General features: G+C 37.0%; 1 protein-coding gene across 1 annotated transcript in view; it reads right to left on the bottom strand.

The window, feature by feature from the left end:
* LOC100658113 (ovostatin-like) overlaps positions 1–15641 on the bottom strand; it is a 53975-nt gene that overhangs the window by 29310 nt on the left and 9024 nt on the right. Inside the window, exons 4-9 of the mRNA XM_064285179.1 lie at positions 11397–11449; positions 9917–10060; positions 6522–6542; positions 5793–5961; positions 5039–5123; positions 1960–2080 (exon numbers count right to left, since the gene is read on the bottom strand). Coding sequence (XP_064141249.1) covers positions 1960–2080; positions 5039–5123; positions 5793–5961; positions 6522–6542; positions 9917–10060; positions 11397–11449 — 593 coding nt within the window. The remainder of the gene's footprint in view (positions 1–1959; positions 2081–5038; positions 5124–5792; positions 5962–6521; positions 6543–9916; positions 10061–11396; positions 11450–15641) is intronic.

The raw sequence follows: 15641 nt of genomic DNA, 5'->3' as shown, positions 1-15641 counted from the left end.
TTAGCTTAGTGCCTAGTACTTACTAAATATTTAATAAATAGTACCTATCTTTTATCATTATTATTTTCTTTTGAATTTCTCTTAACATCTGCTTGGTCAAGTTAAAATCTCTCACTAAGTAAATTTTTTAAAACTTCACAATTAAAAAACAAAGTTAAACAGAGAGAATTGATAAATATGGCAAAGGGATCTAGTACAGCCATGAAATGTGTTCACAGATTCATAGACTATTCTTCTGGGGAAAAATTGAGTTCTTGTTCAACTCTTCTGTTTGTGGTAAGACAAGGAAACTGAGATCTAAGGACGTTGGGTGGCATGAAGTTCATATGGCCTCTTCAGAACATACCTGAAACCACACCAAGGCTTAGCACCATAGCCATGGGCTTCAAGATACAGAACCATTTTCACTAGATTTGAAGATGAATAATTGGAAGAATTATTTAGTCTATATTCCTGTTATACATGCAAATGTGTATTCTAAATTTATAGACCTCTCAAATCCCCTGAGAAGCACCTATATTTTATAACCTTCTTTGATAATCCATTCCAGGATCTAACTACCTTGTGTACTTAGCTTATATTGGTTCATATTTCCTCTAGAGTGTACACATCTTTTAAAGATAATGACTGTTCCATAAAATGCAAGCTCCATGAAGACAGGGGCCAAGTCTGTCTTGTTTGTGTTCAACATTGTAGCTCCTAAAAACAGTAATGCTTGCATATTGAAGGACCTCAATATTTATTTGTTGGATAAATAAATGGAGAAAAATTTGTATCCCTTGAAATGCCTAATGATACAATCCCACTAGTTATTTAAATATGTGATCTTGAGCAACATACTTAGCCTCTCCCTGCTTCAACCCACTAACCACTAAATGGTTAGAAAAAAAAAGCAAACAAAACTCATTGCCATCGAGTTGAGTCTGACTCATAGCAACCCTACAGACTAATTGATAAAGTGGTGATAATAGTATGTGACTCATAGGGTTGTTTAGAAAGTTAAATGTATATAAACTACTTTGCTCAGTTCCTGACACCTAATAAACATCCATCAAATATTAGCCATTGGCTACCCTGGAGTCCTTGGGTGGTGCAAATGGTTAACGTGTATGGCTGCAACTTGAAAAGTTAGGGATTCGAGTCCACCCAGAGGCACCTTGGAAGAAAGACCTGGCAATCTGCTTCCAAAAATTAGCCATCAAATATCCTATGGCACACAGCTCTACTCTAATACATATGGGATCACCATAAGTCAAAATCGGTTCAATGGTAACTAGTTATTATTATCATGATTACTATTCTTTTTGGCATTCAAACAAAAATTTTAAATTTAAGAGCCAAAAATTTCATAATTATTTCTAATCATATGTGTGTGTGTGTGTGTGTTGGTAAATGGTATCACACTGTTTGTAATGTGGTGGGTGGCAGCTGTATGACTGGCCAGTCAGATTTCAACATAATTGTGGCTGGAGCCCTTGCTACATTCTAGCCTACCCTTCTGTGTGTCCATTTTCTGATGTTCGTTCTCAAACCTTCCCAGTGAGTCCTTTCAAGGAATTCCTTTCTTCTGTAAGTTTGAAAAAGTTGATTTCTCTTGCTAGTACTTAAGAACCCTAACTGATATATGTCCCTCCTGGAACACTATTCACATCTACTTTCAGTGAGAACAGACAGAGAAAAATAACTTAATAGCTCATTTAATAATCTTGAATGCTCATGAACATCTTCATATCTCCCCAACTCAAATCCACAAAGTACAAGGTAAACTGGAGGACATATGTTTCTAGTACTTAGGTGGTATGTAGATTTCAATCTGGAAACAAATTCACTTTTAATTAAGAATTGAATTTACAACAGGGATGTAGTGTGAAGGGGGAAACAAGGAGAAAGAAAAGTTGATAAAGGCGAGAATATTTGACTAATGCAAATTTCTTATATATTTGCAGATACACAACTTACCTGAGAGGTAAAATTTTTACAGAGTGAATTGAGAGGAAATCTGCAAGAACTATATATATAAGGATGCTTCCTGCATACGTTAAGCTGAACTTTCCCCTCCACAGGTTGGCCATAGGTATATCTAACAAAAAAAAATGACATTGGTAAAATTACAAAGGTCAACATCATTAGTAACAGGCCTAGACTGTTTGAAAACTTTCTTTAGTGCCTGAAGCTATTACTGCAACTACATTTAAATAGCCATTTACCTTAAATTTAATTTCCTGAGGAAGTTTAAAACAACGGGACTAACTAAAAGGTGAATGCTTTAAGTAAAGATAGATTTTAATTAAAATGGTTGAAATAACTTGTAGAAGTCGTATATGTATGCCACTAAAACACAATGTAAGCAAAGGAAACAAATAAAATAAGGAAAGAGAATGATCACTGTTTAATTTCTTAAGATAATGTTTATTTTGCTTCTTATAGCTTTTCTATGTTTTTAAGTATGCTATAATGAGCGTATATTAATATTTATATTTTCTAATTTAAAATGTAAATTCTATTTATTTTTAATTACACAGAAGTACATGAATATATTTTCATTGTTAAAATAGTCAAACACTAGATAAAAAATTAAAATCCCCTTTGACTAACAGGCTAAATCTTTTTCCTTCCTGGAGGAATCTACTGTTATCCCTTACAGAGTTTTGTTCCTTGCATTTATAGATATATTTACATATACCTATAAATACATATACACATATATAGAAATACATATAAAATATACAAATATTTATGAATCTTTAATTTTATTTGTCTAGATAAATGGTATCCCACTGTAATGTGGTGGTGGAACTTGTATTTTTATGCAAATAATACACGTGTTTTCAAAAAAACATAGAATGATCACGTTAAATGTGTAAAAATATGGTATACTAGCAAGTTAGACTCTGCAATGATTGTGAATGGGGTCCGCCTTGTTATATCCTCATATCCTAGCTCAGGCTTTTTGAGACCATTTTCTGATGCTGGTTCTCAAGCTTCTCCAGTGAGTTCTTTCAGTCAATTCCTCTCTTCTGTAAGTTTGGAAAAGCTGATTTCTCTGGCTGACAGTTAAGAATTCCAATGGTTACATATCTTTTCTGTAACTCCTATCTACATGCTTGTATTTTTCTTTCATACTGATTATTTTTTTTTCTTTTTGGGAGTCAGCCTATGAAATTTCTCAATTTCATCTTCCAAAATCACCAATCTCTCTTCAGCACAATTCTTCTAGTCAGCCCATCTATATAAAAATGTTAATAATCAATGTGCTAATTTTTTTTTTATTTTTGAGTAAGTGTTTTTACTTATTTCTTGTCCTTAGTTGCTCTTTAATACTTTGATTTCAAGTCTTTGGAGTCTTCAACAATATGGGGATTTATGCTTATGTGTTTGGGGTTCCGAGCTGGCCTGGCCTGAAGTGCCTTATCTGCTTATTGCAGTATTTCTCTGGTGACTATGCTACACGAATTAGCACAAAGCCAGACATGGTGTAGTAGTAACTGGCCTTTGGGGCTTCCCATTCCTCAAGGATATTTTCAGCTACCCTGGCAATTCTCTGCCTCTACAATGCAAGTAGCCAAAAAGTTCTTAATTATTTCTAATTGTGTGTGTGTGTGTGTGTGTTGGTAAATGGTATCATACTGTTTGTAATGTGATGGGTGGTAGCTGTATGACTGGACAGTCAGATTTCAACATAATTGTGACTGGAGCCCTTGCTACATTTTAGCCTACGCTTTTTTCTGTGTGTCTATTTTCTGATGCTGGTTCTCAAACCTTCCCAGTGAAACCTTTCAAGGAATTCCCCTCTTCTGTAAGTTTGAAAAAGTGGATTTGACTTTCCTATCCCTTACTTCTTTTGACTCTTGCCATTTTTATTCCAACCTTGGATGTGAATCTCAAGTAGTTAGCTGTGCCCTTTCTTTGCCATTACAAATTTGGAGGCTAAAGCAGATGCAAGCTAGGGGAAAGGCAAAGCTTTGATCTTGAAGCTCAGTTTGTAATTTTAATTAATGGAATAAGGCTCTTTATAACTAGAAGTTACCAGGGCACTTTTATGATAATTTTTATTTTTAGTTATCCAAAAATAAAAGGAAAGCAGTGCAATACACATGAGATTTGATCTGCAGTCAGGGAAAGAATTAGTCCTCACATCAGGTCTGAGGAGACAATGCTTTATGTTTGCACTCTAGCTGTCATTGCTACTTACACAGCCTCCTTTAATGCTACTTAACTGAGTGAGGAGGGGAGGGAGAAGAGAGCTTGAACTTCCTGGCTAAAAAAAAAAAAAAAAACAAACTTTTTTCTTACACTCTTGCCATATACCAACTAAGCACTTCCTCATTTGCTACAGAGTCCCTGCCTGATCTTGATATCCTCCACCCAGTGTACCAGAATTACCCTGGAGTCACTTCCAACTGTTACGGCAGTTTTCTCTAGGGCATATTTTGAGCTATGATTTTCTTCTTTAATCATGTAATATATGGGGGCTGAATCAAGAAGTCAGAGTAAGCACATGATACTGTCTAACAGAACTTTCTGGGGGTGATAAAGTGTCCTCTGGTCTCCAATTCAGTAGTCATTAGCCACATGCAGCCAGTGAGCACTTGACATGTGGTTAGTGCAAGTGAATTTTAAAATTTATTTAACTTTAATTAATTGAAATTTAAATAGCCTCATGTGGCTAGCGGCTACTATATTAAACTGTGCAAAACAGTGTGGTACAGTGGTTAAGAGCTGGGTTAGGGGCTGCTAACCAAAAGATTGGCAGTTCGATTCCACCAGCCCTCAGTGGGAGAAAGATGTAGCAGTCTGCTTCTGTAAAGATTACAGCTTTGGAAACCCCATAGGGCAGTTCTACTTGTCCTTAGGGTAGCTATGAGTTGGAATCGACTCCATGGCAACAGTTTTTTTTTTTTTTTTTTAAATCTAGTGATGTGCATCACAAGTCAATAGTCAATGTTCTTAAACTGTCCATAGTATTAATACTTCAATAGTCAGTAGACTTAAATTGTCACCTAAAATCATATGTTAACTAAAAACAGCTTACACTTACGAGGCACAGACGTTAACTTTGAGTTCAGGGTCCACAACTAAGACATTTTCTGGTGCATCCACAGTCATTTGAAATTTGGGTAACACTGTCAGTAAAAAGAAACAAAAATCTTACTGGGATACATGCATTGGTACAAAGCAACTGTGTTCCCTTTAACAAACCACATGTCTTTGCTTACATTTGCTGTTAATAAATAGTGTTAGGAGTACACTGCAGTACAGAAGAGCTAGATCTTGGAAATGGATAGAAGAATGCAGATCTGAATTCTAAATTCATAACTTCCCAGGTGTTGACCTTGAGAAAGTGTTTCTCAGTAACATCCTTAGAGTGGGAATAATGCTGCCACAATAGAATTTTAATGAGAATTTTATGAGATAATATAAATGGAGCACCTCCTCACATAAATAATGGTAATTCCATGCCTTTTATAAAAAGTTTTTTGAAGCATAAATGTGGCATAAAGAGTTAACATCTCGGAAGCTATCATAGAAACTGAATACCAAATGTCACAAAAGAAAGGTAGGCGTAGGGATCCTAGATTAACAAGGAATTGCATAAGAATTGTGGGTTGAACTGGGGGATAACAATCAGAGTGGGTGGAGAATCTTGAAATAATAACAGAGATAAAGAGAGACGCAAGGAAGAGATACATATTTAACAATATATTGTTTAGTAATCGTGCCCTTGCAAAACTGGAGAGGTTTAATTATTTTTCTCACCAGTCATAGACAATATCTTCACAGCTATTATTTACCATATTCTTCCACAGAGAAGTACTCATATATTTTCTCTCCAGTGAGTGTCTCCACGTAGATATGATACCAGCCAAGTATAGGCTCCGAGATTAATGGGAAGGAGAGTTGCACGAGACCTCTAAAAGACTCCTCATTGTCCCACTGTTGTATTCTGTTGCCATGTGGATCCTGAGAATGAAGAAATTGTGTTTTTTTGCATGCTGATTTTTTTCATCTATTTGAAAATTTCAGCAAGGAGCTTCCCAGTTGTTGAGATTCTAACCTACTGGTTCAAACCTTGGGCGTGTCCTCTGATTCCCCAGGCAAAATTGATTTTTCTCCCATTTGGGTTCACATTGGTTGGGTCCATATAGCCACATATTGTAGTACGTAGTATATTTTAGGGCAGTTATTTATTACCACTGTATTTTCTGTGCTAGCCCCTCGTTTCTTAAGGGTAAGCCATGTTGTATACCGAATGCATAAAACAGTAACCTCACATTTGTGTGTATTCAATAAACAAAAGTTAAATGGAATGAAATTGTACTTGTCTAATTGTCAGTTTTATTAACAAGAGAATGTTAATGTGAGTCATATAGGAAAAAAAAATGATTTCTAGCCTCTCGAGGATGACTACATGAAATAAATAATACTGTGACAATTTTCCTCTGTAAACTGAATTCTGATTTTGAGGTTGAGGAGATACCCAAAAGAAGAGAAAATAATACTTCAATTAGCAGTTATCTTACCTGAAGGGCAATCACTGGATACTGAAAGATAAAGAAAAATAATGTTAATCTATGAACTCAAGGTTTTCCTCTGAGTGAAGAGGTTAATTACAAATTTATTATTGCAAAAAAAAACCTAAAGAGATGGTTTTGGACAATCCAAAGAAATATTGATTCTGACTGAAAGTCTGAATACCTATTGCTTATATGGAAATTTTTTGGCCTAGTTTTCAAGAGCTTTCATTTACTTCTTACTCTTTCTTAACACACACCTGTAGGCTCAATAAGCAAGTGTCAGTTTGGTCCCTGAAACACTCCTTGTTCACTCCCATTTCTAGAATCTTGTCCAAGTTATTTCCCTCCCCTTAGAATGACCTCTCTTTTACCCTCCAGTTACTTTAGCTTACTCCTCTTCAAGGTTTTTAATACATTACTTATTGCTCTCCTTTTTGATCCATGATTTTCACTGTACTCCTGTATCATTTATGGTTTGTGCTACCCAATCAAGGGATGATTATATTGCACCTCCCTGCTGTGTTGTTTATTTTTGTCTTCCCAACAAAGTTTCAAGTATACTGAGGGCAAGGTTTAGATATCATATGCTTTCCTTCACATTACCTAGCAGACATAGTCAGTGGCTCCCCAAAACCTAGATTTAAACATTTTGAAAATAATCCCTGCTTAGTTAAAGGTGGAAACCCTGGTGGCATAGTGGTTAAGAGCTATGGCTACTAACCAAAAAAAAAGAAAAAAGGTCAGCAGTTCAAATCCAGCAGGTGCTCCTTGGAATCCCTATATGGGGCAGTTCTACTCTGTACTTTAGGGCCACTATGAGTTGGAATCAACTCGACGGCAATGAGTTTTTACAGTAAGGTAACGGTTTAAGCAAAGAAAATGAAACAAAAAAACTTTCAGGTCAATGAGAACTGGAGGCTGAAGCAGGAAGTAATAGGCTTCTAGACCTGCCATTGTGGTCCATTTGGGAAACTGGGTAAATCTAGCTCTGTTGCTGGTGGAAGATACCCAATCGGCTCTCCCAGAAGGGCATTCATTCACAGGCAGGCATAGGATGCAAGGCAGTAGGACCAGGTATTCAGATCAAGCCTCATGTGAACAGGCTGATTAGAAATTAAAAAATGGCCACCTAGCATCCTTTGCCCATTCCTTAAGCTTCTAAGTGCTCCTTTCTGCTAACTGCAGTGTTCGTTCACTGATAAAATACACACATACAAATGGGCAACTGCCCTAAAGCAAGTCAAAAAGGCAGGAAGGGACAGGAAAACTGGACAAATGGACACAGGGAAACTGGGGTGGAAAGAGAGAGTGCTGTCACATTGTGGGGATTGCAACCAATGCTGTAAAACAACATGTGTATAAATTTTTGAACGAGAAACTAATTAGAACTGTAAAATTTCACCTAAAGCACAATAAAAGATAAATAAAATGAATGACATGGAAAAAAAAAAACACACATACATGGATGAGATCAGAATTAATAACCCTTGTCCAGAATTCTTAGAGCTGAAAAATACAGCAGCTGAGCTGGGGTCCCTACCTGTTATTTTAAATTCACGAAATTGTATCTCCTTGGTGAAGTATTTATTGGGTTAGTACTGAAGAGAACTACTGTATTAACTCAAGCATTGAGAAAGGTAGAGATCTTCATTCTTGATTTTCTCCAAAAACAAGGATTTGGCTTAAGTAATTTATGACTCTGTAGCTAAATCTTGTATATCCAGTCAACAAGCAAGAAAATACCTCCTTTATGTTCCCCTTTTGTTGCTGGGTTCATGTTATCTCTCTCTGAAAGTAGAGATAGTTTCAGATCTTAGGATAAGTTAAAGAAAAGGTCTAAAACTTCTTGATACAAATGAAACCCTCTGAATAAAGGGAATGTCTGAATATGTTATAAGACACTGAATTAAGGCAGAAAGAAATGATGGAACCATGAAAGAAAGGAAAGCTCTAAGACATGGGCAGATGAAAGTAGGTATGTATTTTATATCTTGGCTCGTTGATAAAGAAGAGTCGCGTCGTTAGTATGCTTTGTTCATGCAGTCAAATTTACCCTGAATCCTCAGCTCTCACAGAAGGCCGGCCATACAATGAATCAATTTTTTTCTATGTTATGCTGAAATAGCTGCACACTTTAGATGTGTTGTTGCCCTTGAAATATGTACCTATGTTATCTTCTAGTTTCCACTGTTTTTGAAAACACCAACTCAACTTCGATCTTTGTACATAAGCAGATGCAGTTTTCTGTGCCACGGAAGCTTCTCCCCAGAAACATTTTGTATAAATGATCATCTTATCTATGAGCCACATTTAAAGGAATGAATGCTTCATTAATACTGTTATGCATGGCAAATGCAGTCATTACTAAAGCTGGGAATTGGATAATCGTATCTGGCTTTATTGACAATAAAAATAACCAACGATGGGAAAAAAACTAACATGGGAATTGTGATGACATTGCAGCCCCTTTGATTTTCAAGAACCCTGCTCTTCCCATGGTCCAACCAACCAAGAATGATTGCCAAAGGGTTATATTAGAATGCTTGCAGCTTTGATTAAATAGAGGAGATGTAGTCTTAGAAGTAAGAGAAGCTTCCACCTTGAACTAAGAACAGGAAACACATGCTATCCTAAAGAAGCTATTTCAGACTGGAGTTACTAAATGGGTCTTTTAGATCTGTTCTGGAAATTAAAATTAAGCAACAATCCAACAAATGTAAAGTAGCTAAAGAAGATGGCAAAAGGAGATGGGCTAAAAGTGATGATGCCTTGAGTATGTAAGGATAAGGGATGACTTGGAGGATGGAGAATCATCAGCACAACTTCTATAAGCTTAACAAGCTTCTATGTAGCTCTGCGTTCAGCTGACCAGTTGATATATAAAAAAAAAAAAATTTTTTTTTAAGGCCACATAAAACAGTTCTAACATATTTGATTCTAAATTACATGAAATGAAACATGCCAGGTATCTTATCATAGAGGCTTCAGTCACTCCTCAGTCATGATTCTTTGTCTTTGTCCATTTTCATGATTCTTTCCCTTGTTCTCAGATCCCTTCTAGATGGATTGTACTCTCCTGTTGAAACACTGTCTTAGACTATCAACATATTTTTTTCTCTATTTAGTCCCTGAACTGCAGAGCATTAGCCATAAAAGGACTCCTCTGTATTTCTTCAAGGCCAGGTCATTTTCTCTAGTGGGTAAAAATGCTCCCCACTCTTACCATTCTACTATAAATAAAGAGTAATTTCTGAAGAAATTGGAAGACACCCTGAAACACATCACCTATCACTTTATTCCTTTCTCTAAACACAAACTGCTCATTCATGACTAACTGTAATTTAAGTTTTTTCACTTTAGGGCAGCAATCCTTCCTTCCGGTTTTACTCACCATGACTCACTATGTTTATTACGTAGTTTAGCAAGCCTGGATTATTGCTATTCCCAAAGTCCTCTTGACTCCCCACTACCATTCCTTCACTAACAACTCCCCTCTTCTTATACAGTAAAACTTGTGAAAGCTGAAACCTGTGTAAGGCAGAAACCTGTCAGAGAAGGGAAAAAACTCAAATATTATTCACTAAAAGGAGAGATAGGAGAGTGGTAAGACTGCGCCCTGTCAAAGGCAGAAAACTTGCGAGACCCTGAAAAACAAGGCAGTCCCGTCAAGTTCCAGCTGTCACAGGTTTCAGTGTAATACTGTCCTATCCCTAATTTAGGGAGTCCCTGGTTGGTGCAAAAAGTTAAGTGCTGAACTACTAGCCTAAAGGTTGGTGGGTCAAACTCACCCAGAGGTGCCTTGGAAGACAGGCCTGGTGATCTGCTTTCAAAAGATCACAGCCTTGAAACTCCTTTGGAGCAGTTCTACTCTGCACAATGGGATCTCCATGAGTCAGAATCGACTCGGCAACAACTAACAACAACAACCCAAAAAACAAAACAAAACCCGTTACGGCCGAGTCAATTCCAACTCATAGCGACCCTCTGCATCTAACAGCTTGTACCTCTGAACTTTGAGAGGCCTTCTCTTGGGCCTTTTGGCAAGTTCCTGGGGAATTACTTGAACTTTGGGGGCTGCCCATAGCCAATGACTGCCTAGTGCTGGAGAATGAGTCTAGCTCTCTTTCCTACAAGTAGGACAAACTCTGAAGTGTAATTTATCCTGTGGCGCTTCCTGCCAGATCAGGTTGAAGTTGCAACTTTGCTTAAAATCAATTGCACACTTGCTTGGCTTCTTCTCCTTTCCTGTTCTGCTTTCCCCACTCTCGTATTGGTTTCTCCTTGGAGCACTTTCTAAATAATTTACTTGTTCATTTTTCCATCTCAGGATCTGATTCTGGGGAGCCTGACCTAAGATAATACCTCTCCTGATAACTCCAATACGAAGCAGTCATAATACTTTTATTTATTCATTCATTTATTCATTTGTTCACTCATTCATTTACTCATCCTAAGACCCTACTATGTGCCAGATGCTACTCTTTTAAATGTTGAGAATACAGTGTTGTGTTTTATGTATATGCTTCTATGGTCACTTTTACTATGGCCATTTATATACTTCTCTATTCCAACATACTTTGGGAGCAGAAGGCTCTCTTCTCTATCTGGCTCTCACATTGCCTAGCACAGTGCTTTATAAGTAGTAGGGGTCCTGTAAATTCCATATCTTAATGTACTTGGGAAATACGTTTAATTTTGTTGACCAAACAGAGAGAAAGAGGAAGAAGGGGAAAAGGAAAGACTTAGATTTAGTGAGGAGCACAGTGGGTCATAAGGTCGTTAGGAACACAACCAATAACTTGCCTCATTTTTACTGATTAATTTTAAGACATAAGAAATGTATAAATACCTAGGTATACGTACATTCCAGTTACAACTTACCTTTTGCTCAATGGGCTTCAGAAGATTATTCAGAGACACAATTCGAAACCTCACTGAAGAAGGAAATAAAGGTGATGAAAATAAGATGTTTATCTTTTGCGTCATCATAGTCTTCATACTAAATTGATTAACTTAGATAAATCAGAAAGGGTTGGGATATTGCTCTCTGTGATGAGTAGATACAGAAATATATTTTCATAGACTTTATCTTTTAAGGAAGTTTTAGGTTTACAGAAATTGTGCAGAAAGTACAGAGAGTTCCCACACACCTCCCTCCCCCCTATGCACTGTTTCTCCTATTATCTTATATTCCTGTGGTCATTTGTCATAATCGATGAACCAATATTGATTCATCAGTATTAACTAAACTTCATAATTCACATTAGGGTTTGTTCACTCTGTGTTGTACAGTCACATGGCTTTTGACAAATGCATAATGTCATGTGTCCACCATTACTGTACCATATGGAACAGTTTCACTGTCTTAAAAATGCCCTGTACTCCATCTATTCATCCCTCGTCACCTCCTCCTGCACACCTGGAAACCACTGATATTTCCACTCTTCGTACAGTTTTGCCTTTTACAGAATATTATATAGTTGGAATCATATAATATGTAGCTTTTTCAGGCTGGCTTCTTTCACTCAGTAATACCCATTTAAGGTTCCTCCGTGCCTTTTTGTAGCTTGATAGCCCTTCTCTTTTTATCACTCCATTCAGTATATGAATGTACCACAGTTTGCTTATCCATTCACCTACTGAATGACATCTTAGTTGTTTCCAATTTTTGGCAATTATGAATAAAGCTTCTATAAGCATTCATGTGCAGGTTTTTATGTGGACATACCTTTTCATCTCATTTGGGTAAATACTTAGGAGCACGATTGCTGGATAATATGGTAAGTCTATGTTTAACTTTGTGAGAAACTGCCAGAATGTCTTCCAAAGTGGGTGTACTAACTTTACGTCCCCACCAGTAGAGATCTTGTCGCTCCACATCTTACCAGCATTTGGTTACACAGGTGTTTTATGTAACATATACTAGATATTGGGCTAGTATGTTGAACTTGGTTAATTATACTGCCAACAAGAAAGAGTTCAGTAAAAAACCTCCTGTCTTTTTTGTAGTCTGGCTCCTCTTTCTCTTTCTCTTTGTATGCATCATCATAAAACATGCTTAAGCTGGATAATTACTTAATCAAAGAAGCAAAAGACAGAGGAAGTAGGTAAAATAATTCAATTCTTAGTACACTTAATCATAGAAATTTTGTGCATACTTATTTTAATACATACCTTTTCTGTCTGGCTCTCATCAACCAGCTCCCTTTACCCTCTTAATCTATAGTGTAAGCCTTCAAGGTCATCTGTTTTCTCTCTCACTTATGTCCTATTCCCAAGTGATTCTCAGCCTGATGCCCTTTATTAAACCCTTGCCATTGTGCCATCAATAACATTTACTCTTTTTTGAAGATATTTCCCTATGCTCCTATTTTTCTCATAGAACACTTTCTTTTTTTTGTGCTGAGATTACCTCTTTCCCTCTGGATCTCTACAATGGAGAACTCTCATCTTCCACATGGCTATAAAAAAAGAAGAAACTTCATTCTGAATTCATAGCTCCAACTAAATATTTTTTTCCTTGTCTTTAATTCAAAAGGGAGAAATTATTATTTTAGAGTCATTAGTTTTAAGACTTCTTTTTATTCCTGTTGATGTCATCTAGTCAATTTTTGTTGTTGACCTACTTGCATTATATATAGAATTTCACTTGGCTAGTAGTCTTCCTTTCCACCAACTAAGCTTTCATGAACAATTCTGACATATGCTTGTTCCATGTAATGGAATGCTTTAGTTTTCTTTTTGGGAAAAAATGAAGATTCATGTCAAAATCTATGTCTGTTATCATACCAGAGCTACTACACTTTGGGAAAAAAAAATCACTCAATGATGATACAACTCTTGTTTGTTATCTGTTGATATATTCTTAGAGGCTCTTTAAATGCATTTTCAGACTCATTTAGAGTTCTATCTCTTTAACCATATTTTTCCAGGCTATTGACCCTCTCTTGGTTCAATTAATTTAATTACACATTTATTTAAAAAATTTTAATTGATATATGTATATATAGAGAGAGTGTAAAACCTGAGAAACCCAGAACCTGTGTAAAGGGGGAACCTGCCACAGAAGGAAAACTCAAATAAAAGGAGTGATAGAAAAGTGGTAAGATTGCACCCTATCAAAAGCAAGAAAACGTGCAATACCCAGAAAAGTGAGGCAGTCTCATTGCTTTCCAGCTCTCACAGGTTTCACTATATATGTGTGTCTGTGTACATGTGTGGATATAAAATGCTGAAAATAAAAGAAAAACACGGTCTTAGGTTATTATGGAACTGTTATGGTCTGGCTAAGAAGTGGGGTCTCATCAAATTGCATGGTTTTAAATATGACCTCTATGTTGTTGACTGTGAGAAAAAAACTGAATTTGGCCTTTGTCCTTGATGCCTGAGAGATAACCCTTGGGATTTCCCAAGTAATTAAGGTGCTTTTATTATCTAAAACCTCCAGAAAACACTTGAGGATTTGAACAAATGAGTGGCGGTGGGCCATGCCACAAAGACCACCTGGTCAGCAACCTCAGGAAAGGATGGGAGGCATGATTTAATTAATTATATATGTTCAGTGAGGCCCCAATTATGACTTTACAATGAGGTCAGATAAAGGCCCTGAACATGGAACTTCCATGAGCTTCCTGGTTGGTGAGAATATCTTCTCTTGGGAGGGTTGCATGTCTTTGGCAAAGTAAAAGCTTCATGCCAGGATGCCTTCCAGACTGCACCCTATGCCTGTTTTCATTTGTAACCTTTTTTGGTTGTAATAAATCTGTATTTATAAGTATGGTATACTCTCCATGAAGTTCTGTGAGTTGTTCCAGTGAATTAATCAAACCCAGAGAGGCAGTGAGAGCCAACAGGGGCTGATGTCTGCCTGTTTGGCAGTTAACAGGACTGTGCCCTTTTAATTTGTGAGCTCCAACCCAGCTCTGGGTGGTTAGGGTTGGAGGGAGAATGCTACTTGGGTGGATGATGGTGAAGATAGAGAAGTGGGAAGGTGAGGACTAGATCATCTCCACACTTTGGGGACTGGATTCATGCTGATCTTTACCACACAGTTGGCAATGAAGGTGAGATTTACTCACTTCGCCCATTAGTGCAATGACTCCCCAAATTCACGCCTCTAGACCTTTCTTCTTACTTTAGGGCTCATGAGTCCTACTTTCTACTTGACATATTTGCCTAGATGTTTAAAAGACATCTCAAACTTAGTATGCCTAAAAAAGAACTTTTGGTTTCCTCCCTCAAAGCTGCTCTTGCTCTACTCGTCCCCATTTTAGTAGTGGCAATTATGCCATTGCAGTTGTTCAAGTCACAATCCTTGGAATCCTTCTAATTTTCTCTCTTTATCTTACACTCGACTTCAAAACATACCTTCAAAATATATCCAGAATGCAACCTCTTCTCACTGCCTTCACCTCATTATCTTGTTTTAAACTACCACTGTCTCCTGCCTATATTATTGCAAAGGCCTTCCTACCTTCCAAATTGCTCCCAGCTCCCCAATTGTTTACCTCTTCTACTTCAAAATCTTCAATAGCTCTCCATTTTATTCAGAGTCAAATTTGAAGAACTTTACCATGGCCCATTAAGCCTTACATAATCTGCTACATCTACACGCATTCACTCAACCTCTCTCACCTATCTCCTACTTCTCTCTCTCTCATTACTCAATCAATACTTTCAATCTTGCAGTTCCTAGAACTCGTCAAGCCCTGTCTTAGGGCATTTTCACCTGATATTTTTCCTGCCTAGAATGATTTTCCCCACCCATGGCTCCCACCCTCATTTCAATGAGGTCTCTGCTCAAATATCTTCTTTAATTCCTTTAATACTTTCTTTAATTCTTTAACAACTGGAACTTGCTTTGCTGAAGGCTGTGTGTATTGGTTCCCTTATCCCTCTTTACTCTGAATGACCTCCTGTATATCCCCAGCGACACATTTCTTTTACAACCTGAAGAATTAATCACTTTCTTCTCTGTCTTTCCATGGTACTTTGTCCAGGCTTATATACTTTCTATTTCTTATTCATTTTTTTATTGATTCAATATATCAGATTACCCAGCACACAAGTGTTCAATAAAAGTTTGTTGATCGATTATTTCAACCACAGTAAACATGAAGATTCTAC

This window comes from Loxodonta africana, chromosome 4 (genome assembly GCF_030014295.1).
Source record: "Loxodonta africana isolate mLoxAfr1 chromosome 4, mLoxAfr1.hap2, whole genome shotgun sequence".
NCBI classification, from domain to species: Eukaryota; Metazoa; Chordata; class Mammalia; order Proboscidea; family Elephantidae; genus Loxodonta; species Loxodonta africana.
The sequence above is the reverse complement of the archived record's forward strand: the minus strand, read 5'-3'. Positions and strand labels throughout refer to the sequence as shown.